The sequence below is a fragment of the Stigmatopora argus genome, chromosome 5 (assembly GCF_051989625.1).
Source record: "Stigmatopora argus isolate UIUO_Sarg chromosome 5, RoL_Sarg_1.0, whole genome shotgun sequence".
NCBI classification, from domain to species: Eukaryota; Metazoa; Chordata; class Actinopteri; order Syngnathiformes; family Syngnathidae; genus Stigmatopora; species Stigmatopora argus.
The window spans coordinates 1,694,869-1,706,900 of record NC_135391.1 but is presented as its reverse complement, the minus strand read 5'-3'; the positions used below and the strand labels follow the sequence as shown (position 1 = coordinate 1,706,900).

The following is a 12,032-nucleotide window of genomic DNA, read 5'->3' as shown; positions in this document are numbered from 1 at the left end:
ATATTTAGCCATCCGAAATATGTAGATTTACCAAACCAGGCTAGTTTTTGGTGAAAATGTCATATTTTGCTACTGCATTTAATACGCAAATTTCCATGGTAACTAAACTATAATCCTAAACCGTTTTGGCCTCTAAAAACCTGCACTTTAGCAGTTGAAATGCCATTGGCTAGGGGCAAACTTGAAATTTAGACCTACCTTATCCGCAGAAGTGGGCCGCATGAGGGACACTCGGTCGTACTGCCGTCGCATCAGAGCCCACAAAGCGTCCAAGCGACCCTGAAAGCCACCGGGCGCCTTATATAAGTCTTCCAAAGCTCATTTTCAAAAAAGCTGAGTCAATTTTTTTTACCTTAATGGGCGTGTACCACTTGTTGTCCCCACGGCGGTAAGAGGTGGCGGCAGGCTGAGCCCTGGGACGCTTCATCATGGGCTCCTCGGCTTCCTCTGGCATGGAAACCACAGCGTTCTTGGCCATTTCCAGCCGAGCGCCTTCTTCCGTGGAACCCTTCTCGCCCCAGCGCACCTGCGGAAAATAAGGTGTTCATTAAAGCATCCATTTGGCTTTGTTTAAGTCGTTTTCCGTATTTTTTCTCGCATATAAGCCGCCTCTGCGTATAAGCCGTACCCTTAAAATTGCCTTAAAATGGTTGAATTTTTACAATTTCTCGCATATAAGCCGCCCCCTGATTCCCAGTTTTCACCCCCATATTCATGGTTTTAATAGGGAGTAGCAAAAATGAGTTTGTTCACGTTTTATGCAAAATAGGGTTCATATTTTCCCTTGTATTATATTCATAGGCATCAAATAAAATTTTGTTTAGCGTTTTATCTGTTTATCGTTTCTTTATTTTGAAATAAATGACCGTATCTGCTGAAATCTTTGCTGTTTCGTGCATGTAAAGTCTAATTTGTGCACATATAAGCCGTACCCTGGATTCAGGCATCATTTTTTTGCGACAAATGCAATAATTATATGCTAGAAAATACGGTAAATGCCAGATTTGTGCAGAGAATGACTAAATGGGATATTTCTGCCATTAAAACTTGTCATTTCCTAACATACTAGAAGACACAAACGTACGTATTTCTGTATATAATCCTCCAATTTTTACAATTGCAGTGGTTAATTTACTCTGAGTTAGTGTGTTGTATACACTGACACATATACATATTCATATATGTTAGGACATGTATTTCAATGACAAAATATAGCATTTTGTGGACAAATGATGTTTAACAGGGAGACTTTACAAAGTAAATTAGCCAAATACACGCTAGAAAAAGTCATGCTTTTGAGCTATGAATAAATAAATACATTATCTTTGTATACTTATGAACTAAGTGTTTTTGAGGCAAGTAGTACATTTGTTCTCATCCCTTATGTGACTGACTCATAGAACACCAGAGGTTTTTGTGCACAAATCTTTTTTACAACTGTGAATATTGTTGAAAGTCTTAAAAGATGGATTCCATGAATACGCTGGAGTAGGGGGACGGTTCTTCGGGACGTCGGAACGTCAAGGCTTATCAAGACGCCCCACTAAGAAGTATGAATCGAGCGCGGTGAAAAGCGGCCGAGGATGCTGGGAAATCCCCGCCATGACTTACAGACGAGAGAGACGGACGGAGGCGGGGATGTCCGACAGGTTGACAGCGGCCATGGCGTGACGGCACGGGGACGGACGGAGACGAGCGAGCGAGGACAGCCTGTCACGTCAGAGTTGTCAACGCGCCGATTGACGGACGCAATGTATACGGAATTAAAGGAACGTAAGCGCTTTTTTTTCCCGCCTTGACCCGCCCGCTTGGGGTTAACACGGACGACAACACGTGCGTCTCGGGGCGGCCCGCCAACGTGACTTTTTGCGTACATTTGTCGTATTGACTGACCTCCATGCGTTTGATGCCGCCCGCTCCTCTCCCGCCGTAGTAGGACGCGTCCACGGTGGGCCACTTTTTCTTGCCCGCCACTTCGGGTTCCTGAAAAGCAAGTTTGCGTCTTACAATTGTTGCATGACCACGTGAGCTTGAATTGGAAACTAAAACCAGACTGGAAAATGTCTCCTGAAATCCTTAAATTTGTCTCAAAGCCACATTTTAAAACTACATGTTTAATTGACCACCTATTTTGGAACTGGTTCCAAAATAGGTGGTAGTTTTGTGAGGACCGTGGAACCAATTAGAGAATTTACATATATAGTACACCTCTACTTACGAAATTTTCAAGTTACAAAAAAAGTTCCGGAACAAATTAATTTTGTAACTAAATGCCACATTTTAATACTATATGTTTAATTGAACACCTATTTTGAAACTGGTTCCAAAATAGTTGGTAGTTTTGTGAGGACCGTGGAACCAATGAGAGAATTTACATATAAAGTACACCTCTACTTACGAAATTTTCAAGTTACGAAAAAAGTTCCGTAACAAATTCATTTCGTAAGTAATAGTACGACTGTAATGTCATGTTTATAATGGCATAATTTTATGACTTTTTTCCCAAATATGACTTCAACAAAATGACTCTTTCACCATTTGAATCTTGTAATAGTATTATCTATCATTTAACATTCCTCATGTTTTGATTTAATTTCATCTCATTTTCTGAACCGCTTTATCCTCACTAGGGTAGCCGGGGGTGCTGGAGCCTATCCCAGCTGACTCCGGACACCCTGAATTGATGGCCAGCCAATCGCAGGGCACAATGAGACAAACAACCAATCACTCGTAGCTAGGGGCAATTTAGAGTGTCCAATCATCTTAGCATGCATGTTTTTGGAATGTGGGAGGAAACCGGAGTACCCAGAGAAAACCCACACAGGCCCCAGGGAGAACATGCAAAGTCCACCCAGATGGACATGACCTGGATTTGAAGCCAGGACCCAAGCTCTAGTAGCCCTTATGTGAAAGCTTACTTTTGGTAAGCATTACTCACAGGTGGAGGCGGTCTTGCCGGGGGTGGCGGCGGTGGGGGGTCTTTGATGACCTGGATAAGAACAAAAAAAATAACAAATTTAAAAACAGCACGTGTCAGCAGAAGGTCTGTCAGGAGCTGATGTCCACTAACGACATGACGAGAGCTCGACAGTTGACAGGCCACTCGGTCAAAAAAAGAACAGGCCTCCTTTCGCCTCCCTAACCAGCGCCTTGATACTTAAGCTCCACCCCTCCCCGCCGACCGTGATTAGTGTAGAGCAGGGGTGTCAAACTCATTTTTTGTCGCGGGCCACGTGGTAGTTTCGATTACATCGGGAGGGCCGTTTTGTCTTCCAACTAGGCTGCCAAAATTAATCCATGAATAAATTGACGGCTTTCTCGATCGTGCTAATCGATAGATCATTTTTGGACATTCAAATGAGTACAAATTGTTTGCAATTATTGATTTAAAATGGAGGAAACACAGCAAATAATCAACAATTTTCATTCGAATTTCATCATAAAACAGAAAGTTGGCACTCATCGTTTACTTTCTCGGGCCACACAAAATGATGTGGTGGGCCAGATTTGGCCCGCGGGCCGCCACTTTGACACGTGTTGTAGAGCAACACGAGGGGCCCCCCCTGTGAAAAACGAACAATCGACTTGTTGACGGGGGACGAGTCTCAAATTAATTGGACGAGGTTCAACGCAGCCGAGCGGGCAAAAAAAGTTCTCGTGAGATCATTCGTTTCAATAAGATGGGAGACCAAAATTAAGAAATAAAAAAAGAACAGTTAGCCGGCCGGATCAAACTAGGCTTCTGTATGGAAACTTGTCTTTGAGATTTAAATGCTTTAAAAAATAAAACTTAAATGAACCCAATGCTCATTTTTAGGAATTAATTCTGTGTTAAAACCCCAATTTGGAAAAAAAAAAAAACTAATCTTGACTGAACTTGATCAGAGACAAACTCTTTTTTGGAAAATTAACCAATTTGGAAAAAAAATAATGTTGACTTGATTTGACCAGAGACAAAAAAAAAGCTAAATGAACCAAAGCTCTCCACCTTAATCGTCATTTCCGCTTCACATTTTGAAGCAGCTTTTTGTCGGCAAGCGTTTAAGAGCATTCGTTCGCCGGATGAATTCGTGGAAAACAAAGTATAGAGGCGAGCATCTGTTTTTTCAAACGTGGGGACGGCGTGGTCATTAGCATAATGAGAGAAAGTCATCAATTAGGTTGAATTAATTCCTCTTTGACACGCTCGTCAGCAAATCCGGCGACCTCTCCATACGCTGGCCGGCATCCTTCCCACCACCGCCGTACGCTGGCCGGATTAGCTTCTCCCGAGTAATTACCGAAGCAGATTTTCCGGACATATTGCGGGATAAATAGAGGTGACTTTTTTTTTTACCTGCTGGACAGATGCAAAGCCGAATTAAAAGCTAATGGAACGATGAGAAGCGCATGTTTTTATAGTTGGGTGTTATTCCCGATTGTATAAGGAATACGCCAGGCCAAAGTCTCGTGAAAATGTCAATTTTTAAAAACTTTTTGGTCGTTGTTTAAGACCCGAAAATATTTTTTTTAAATTAAATATGAAATTCATTGACTGACAAATGATCAGAATTTCTTTCTGCAAATGATCGGCAGCAAAAAAGATCCATGCGAGTCGGGTAGACATTTTGGTAAGCAGATTTGTGCCTATTAAAAACCAACAAGAATCCAGAATGGCTGCTCTGCCAATAAAAACGGACACATTTTGCTGTCAGCATTTGCTTTCTTGCAGGGATTTCTATTTGAAAAAAAATGTTCACAATTAAAATAAAATTATTGGAGGACCAATAAGCATTTTAACAGCATAACATCTGTTTAATGCAATAAACCAGTGTAATTGAAAACCTGAGAGTTCTAAATGAATTCCTATGTTTTTTATGATTTTACCAGCTTGCAAAACTGAACTACACCAAAAACTCAGCAAAAATAAAAACGATATTACAGTAATCCCTCGATTATCGCGGTCAATGTAGACCTGACATGGCCGCGATAAACGAAAAACCGCAAAGTAGGGTCACTCCTATTTAAAAAAAAAATACTTTTTACAGCGTGAATTTTCAAATATTTATGAACTTTATTTATTGATTTTTTAACTTCAGTGCTGAGTTCTAATACCAAGCGGAGGACAGAGGCGTGGCTTCTGCTCGCGAGTTTGACCGTGGATTTTCATTTTTATGAACTTAAAAAAAAAAAAATGTAATTAACAAAAAAAAAAAACACGATGTAGTGAAGCCGCGATAATCGAGGGATTACTGTACACTACTAATTAATACCCAGCCAAAATTGGATTCTCACTGCGAAGCAATGCCAGACCGTTGGATCACCAAATTGAAAACCGCCAATCAAAACGACTCCTCTCACCCCCTTTAAATGCGCACCAAGATCCATTCCTACAGTTCTACGAGTACCGCCATTGAATCCGGCGCCGTTTGACATCTCATTTCAACCAACGAACGCCAAACAAAAGAAAATCGGGCGACGGGTCGGCGAGGCGGGATTTCTCGCCTCGTCCCGACTCGACGGCGAGGGGTATAAAGGAGGCTGTGTGTTTTTCAGGGGGGTTTAAATATTAACAAGGCACACATGGCCCTCCTCTCGTGCGGCGTTCCCCGGGTGCGAGGCGACAGCAGCTCGCCGCACCAAGACAAACACGGCGGTGGCCAGACATGCTGCAGGGGGTTTACATTTTAATGCCTTTGTTGCCGCTCCAAAATATGCTTCCGTCTCATGCCGGACGCCGTCCCCGCAGGTTTCGCCCACGCCAGGTGACGTCTATCCTTTCTGCTGAACGGGATGGGGGGGGGGCGAATGTGAGTTTGCGTCGGGGGCTGGAAAATAAGCGGGGATGAGTGGAGGGGGCGCCATCTGTAACGGGCCCCCCAGCCCCGTCCCTCGTAATCTGTTGTGGATTTTTGTAAAGTGGCTGCGAGTGTTTTCCAAAGGGCCCCAGGGTCCGTGGAGTTTACTCTAGCGCAGAGTGCAAGCCGCTCTCTCCAAAAGAACAATGGAGGAGCTGGCGTTCGCATTTGACGGCGAGCAAAGTGGCCAGGGAAGGTCCCCCAACAGGGGGGGTCGCCAATCGTGACTTTCTCTCGGTTTCTATTGGCTCTTGAGGTTTTACCTGGATTTGATGGATGGATGGATTTAATGGATTTCAATTCGGGGTCTATTATGTTGGGGAAAATACTTCTACTTTGGTTGACAATGACTAAATCGTTTTTTTTTTACCCGATTCCTTGTGAGAAGCATTTTTTTTGGATGATATCCTTGGAAGCTTTAAAAGTCGTTATACTTTAATTCCATTCAACGATTCACTGCCATTGAGATGACCAATCCAAATTGACCTTCCAAGTCGAAATGGATTGGACTTCAATTGACATCAACAGGTTCAATAATTTGATATTTTGCATTTACAAAGGCAATCATATTAATTTCCATATGATATTGACCCTAATAATGTGCTTTTGATTCATACAGTATTTCAGAAATAGCAAGTGTGATGATTTTTCTTAAGATTTTCCCTTCATAGTAACAAATCTGTACTCCCTATTAAAACCATGAATATGGAAGGGAAAACTGTGAATCAGGGGGCGGCTTATACGCGAGAAATTGTAAAATTCAACTATTTTAAGGAAAATTTAAGGGTGCGGCTTATACGTGGGTCGGCTTATGCGTGAGAAATGGTAAAATTCAACAATTTTAAAGAAAATTTAAGGGTGTGGCTTATACCTGGGTCGTCTTATGCGTGAGAAATGGTAAAATTCAACAATTTTAAGGCGATTTTAAGGGTGTGGCTTATACGCGAGGGATGCCTTTATGCGAGTAAATACGGTAATACTTGAAAAAAATACAAATATTTGAAATCCCAATTTTTTTCACCCAATCTCAATCTTCTAGAAATATAACATGTATTTTTTAACACAGATTATTTATTTGTGCACTGCATGGTGAAGCTTTAAATGTAATTATTCTTGCATAACGACAATAAAGGCATTTAATTCAATTCAATGATGGCATCAGTAATTATGAAGAAACTAAATGTGTGCTAAATTGGGCAAATTCCCAATTTATTCTTAAGTGGAATCATTTCTCGGTGATCAAATATTTCCACAGCCTGGAAAAAACACTTGTTGATTTCAATCTTATTAATTTCAAGACCAGGGTTAACACGGCGACCCATCAACTCTGCCGATACGACGTCCAAAGTCAACATTTAGCCAGCTCGTCGTTTGCCAGCCCCCCAATTTTGCTGGGCCAGAGATCCGATTGGCCGAGGCGCAAGTGGAAGACGCTAACCACATCAAAGCGGCGCACGGGAAAACAAAATGGCCTTCCTCGCTGGGAAATTGTGTTAAGAGATCGGAGCCTCGTTTGGAACTGGGCCGGCTGGCCGCTAACGTCACCTAGCAACGGCACACAAAGAAGCTCAAGCGGGGAAACGGCGAAAAGATGGCAGCAAGTCGCCGGCGACAGATTGGCCGCAAGTTGAACAAAATCTTTTGTTTGAGCGTCACGCCGTTACCTGAGGGACGCTCCCGATTAATAATAAGCGTGGAGATTGCTGGCGCTTTTTGTTGGATTTCGGCCGCCGCTACGCCGACCTGTCGTTAGTTTGTTTGCTAATCCCGCGGTTCGAGTGTCACCAAAAAAAAAGAATACTTCCACTGCTTGTGAAAAGTTGTTCCTCGTTTGGAGGAGCCTATTTTTTCCAACATGGGTGATTTTTTTTTTACACCAATTTTTATACTTTTCTGCAAATGAATATGACTCCAAATATCGGTTAACAGCCTCCTCTAACTACTAATTATCGCTTTTGTCCTGCAAAACTTCCACCTCTAACATACAAACATAAATTATACAGCTTATGAATTAAAATGCGGACATTTGGGGTCATGTAGGTGCCATTTTTGTATAGAAAATGTTAATATTGTGGCCTCCATAATCCAAAATGTGATGGCCGTGTGTGTGTGAATACCAGGTTAATATATGGATTGGCCAAAAGAGTTAAAGTTGCCCTGTAAAGAGTTGGAAACTCACCACGGTGCAGCAGAGAGGCCAGAACCACCACATAAAAGCCAAAGCCGCAAGAACCAGAAGCACCAGGAACACGATGGCCACCACCAGACCGTTGGACTGGAAACACATTTGCTCGTGTCACCGTTACGTGGTTTTTAATCAAATCAACAAGTGATATATGACGGTACCTCGACTTAAAAAGTCGTCTCCTGAGCTTCAGAGTTAAGAATTGCTGCCCAAGTACTGTATTTTCTGGCATATTAGCCGCCTCCGCGTATAAGCCGCACCCTTAAAATTGCCTTAAAAACGTTGAATTTTACAATTTCTCTCATATAAGCCGCCCCTTGATTCACAAATTTTCACCTCCATATTCATGGTTTTAATAGGGAGTGTGTTACTTTGAAGGGAAAATCTGAAGAAAAATCATCGAACGTGCTATTTCTGAGATACTGTATCAATCAAAACGATGGTCTGTTGGATTGCACATTCCGAACGGGTGTGGCCTGCATGTAGTCAAATTCAAAAAGGATGTCATGTGAGCAGTACAACCAGGGAGTGTGTCTGTAGCCGTCAAGTTTGTGATCCCTAGGTAAGATGGCGGCGCTCTGAGCGAGCAACGGCAGGCACAAATTAGTGATTTTTTTTTACCTTTTATGCAAGATACGGCATATTTTTTTCTTGAATTTCATTCGTAGACGTCAAAATTAATTTTGTTTAGCGTTTTATCTGATTAGCTTATCTCTATTTGTCTCACGTTATGGCATTTCGTACATGTCAAGTCTAATTTGTGCGCATATAAGCCGTACCGTCGATTCAGTCATCGTTTTTGGAGCGACAAATACGGCATATATGTAAGAAAATATGGTAATGTGTAAATAAAACTCACGCAAGTGGAGGCGGTGATCGTATGCGCGGTTGAGATATAGGACTTGCCGTGGTTCAGGCTGATGAGTACGTCCATGGTCCTGGGAAAACAGAAAACAGAAAACATTCCATCTGAATGGATTCCAAAACTGAAAACAAAACTGAATTTTAATGGATTAAACGGCATCACTGTCTCCAAAATAAACAAACACACATACGTCTTCTGTTAAAGTAAGATTAAGCTAACACTAGAAGCTAACTAGCGAGGTCTCCTGCCTAAATTATTTTGGCAAAGGCTAGAAAATGAAAAATGGATATTAAACTTGCGGTTCACTTAACAGTAACAGTACAGCTATTTATTTTACAATTAATTAAATTATTACCACTTAGTTCGCAGTCTGTTCGAAAAGCGCGCTAAAATTGTAGCGAATGAATGAGGGGGCGGAGCTTTCACCCAAGCTTAATTGACATTTTTTTTCAGCACTGCCTTTCAATAGAGTTATAAGATATATTATTATGAAAATAACCAATCAATCAATGAATCTTTTAACATTTTTAATGTATTTTTCACCATTTTTACGGGAAATATTGGGCAAGAGGAGCGGCATCAACAAGTTGAGCAAAAAAGCAGGGCGGGGTGAGTGAAGATGCCGCGCGCTGCTTAAATATTTAGTGGGTAAATAAGGGGTAAGGTGCCAAGGCGGCGGAATATTTATGCGGGGCGTAATGGACACACGGTCTGCTCGCTCATCTGTTGGGATACACGGGAGGATTGGTCGCCTCGGGCCAAATCCAAAAGCAAAGAGACCTCTCCTTGTTAGTATTCTGCATGGCGGGTCGGTGGACGACAACACGCCTTCTTTCTTCTCGGAGGCCGTTTTTTTTTTTTTTTTGTCAGGCGGAGGATTTGAGCCGTTTCCGAGCGACGCCGAATTCTCATTAAGGCGGCGGTAATTGGACGGGGCGTTCTCGACATATGGAAATTGCGGTGCCGTTCATCATTAAGCTTTTAATTGCGGGCCATTACGCCCCAGCCCCGCCCCCTCGCGCCTACCGACCCTACCGGTCCGAGATAAAGAAGTGCTTGGACTTGGAGAGGCTTTGGTTAGCATCTAGCTGTAAAAGATAGACTCTAGGGATTTATAAAGTATTGCAAAGTCATCATCAACATAGTCTATATTAAGTGGAATTCATTTTAAAAATATTATATTGAACAAATCAGGTTAAAAGTTAAAAATATATATATTTAGCATATTTTCTGGACTTTTAGTCACACTTTTTTTTTTAAGTTTTGCCCGTATGACTTGAATATGTATTTTTTTCTCTCTCTGACCACCGACAACCTGTTATGTATTTTTTATAGATTTTTTTTTATGGAAAAACCGTCATGTACACAGATGCCTATTTGGCCTGTTTTCTATTTTTACTATTGGTACTTCAACATCAGATTACATTCTTAAAAATGCCCTCCTACAAATGTGACTTATGCATGTTTTTTTCCCCTCTTTGTTCTATTAATTTGGCTTGTCGGACTTGTACTGCGAAAAATACCATTAAAAAAAAATATTTGTCAGTGCATTATATGTGGTCGCATACTAAATTATACAGTAATCCCTCGATTATCGCGATTAATGTAGACCAGACATGGTCAAGATAAACGAAAAAACGCAAAAAAAGGTCACCCATATTTTTGAAAAAATTATATATATATATATATATATATATATATATATATATATATATATATATATATATATATATATATATATATATATATATATATATATATATATATATATATATACACACATATATACACACACAGTAATCCCTCAAATACCGCAGCTTCAACTTTTGCGGTTTCACTACATTGCACATTTTTTTCTGGGGCAATTATTATTTTTTGTAAGTTCATAAAAATGTGAAAATCCACACTGAAACTCACAAGCGGAAGCCACTCCCCCGTCCTCTGCTTGCTACTAGAACTCAGCACTGAAGTAAAACATAAATAAAAAAAATAAAAAATTTAAAGTTCCTAGAAAATGTGAAAATCCACACAGAATCTCTGAATAAATTAAAAAATCTAATTTAAAGAAAAAATTCCCCAGAAAAAAATCTGGGATGTAGTGAAGCCGTGATATTTGAGGGATTACTGTAGTAACAAGCAAAAAAAAAAACATCTTTACTAGTCACCATGTTATTTCTTTTCATGACCAACTTTTCTTTCTAACCATTAAAAAAGATATATATATATACCGAGTATAAAATGTGTCTGCCTTTTATTTTTTAGCTTTGACTAAGCTCTCCTTTTATGTTAGAAGATAGGAAAACGCGTCGATGATTTTGTAGCTTGCTAAGCAAACGCCATCTCTCCACTTTGGAGCCGACAGCAGAAGCTCATTTGGCCAAATGAAGCTGAATGGGTGATAATAGCGCTCAGGTTATTAATCAGACAGGAGGGCTCCCATGCGAGAAGCCCTGATGAACAGCCCCCACACACCCCGAATAAATCCCAGCTCCTCCTGACACAGCTGGAGGCGAGCGTCATCAGTAACCTTTTGTTTTTGGGGGAGTTACCTTCGGAGATGAAATACGTGGTGGACGAAATCCAAAAGCAATCATTTGTAAAATCTGGAAATGGTGGCTAATTACAAGCGTGTCATTATTCGGGTAGTACAAGACCACCTGTGGGAAAAACTCATCTGACATTTGACATTGCGGTTTTGAATTAAGGGCTCTTTCTATTTTGGTGAGCTTTAAAACAAAGTGATATTATGATTTTGGGGGAGTTTTCATGAAAATTGGTTGGAATTTGGTGTCGCTTTGTAATACAGTGGTACCTCGACATACGTGCAATTTCAGATACGAGTACAATTTTGACCAAATATTCATCTTGAGATACGAGACAAATTTTGATTTACGAGCACTGGGCGGAGCCAAATAGAGCCAACTATATCAAAAGTTAAAACAAAATTAGAATTAAGTTTAGTGTAAGATTAGATTAAACTTATTTTTGAGTGTGTCTGCATCGTAATCCAAGTTCATTTAAATTGGTTTATGTTATATTACGAGCGTGTTGCCATGCAAAAAGTCTCTCACTCTCCGCATAATCCATCTAATTTTAATAATATTAAACACATTTTAGGTCTATTAAACCACTAGTTATTTGTTAC

The 12,032-nt window shown here is 40.7% G+C and overlaps 1 protein-coding gene across 1 annotated transcript in view; it reads right to left on the bottom strand.

Moving 5' to 3' along the window:
- The window catches only part of antxr2a (ANTXR cell adhesion molecule 2a), a 50,784-nt gene that overhangs the window by 21,193 nt on the left and 17,559 nt on the right, over positions 1-12,032 (bottom strand). The window contains exons 11-16 of the mRNA XM_077600903.1: positions 8,882-8,960; positions 8,017-8,112; positions 2,939-2,989; positions 1,894-1,983; positions 353-526; positions 199-279 (exon numbers count right to left, since the gene is read on the bottom strand). Coding sequence (XP_077457029.1) covers positions 199-279; positions 353-526; positions 1,894-1,983; positions 2,939-2,989; positions 8,017-8,112; positions 8,882-8,960 — 571 coding nt within the window. The remainder of the gene's footprint in view (positions 1-198; positions 280-352; positions 527-1,893; positions 1,984-2,938; positions 2,990-8,016; positions 8,113-8,881; positions 8,961-12,032) is intronic.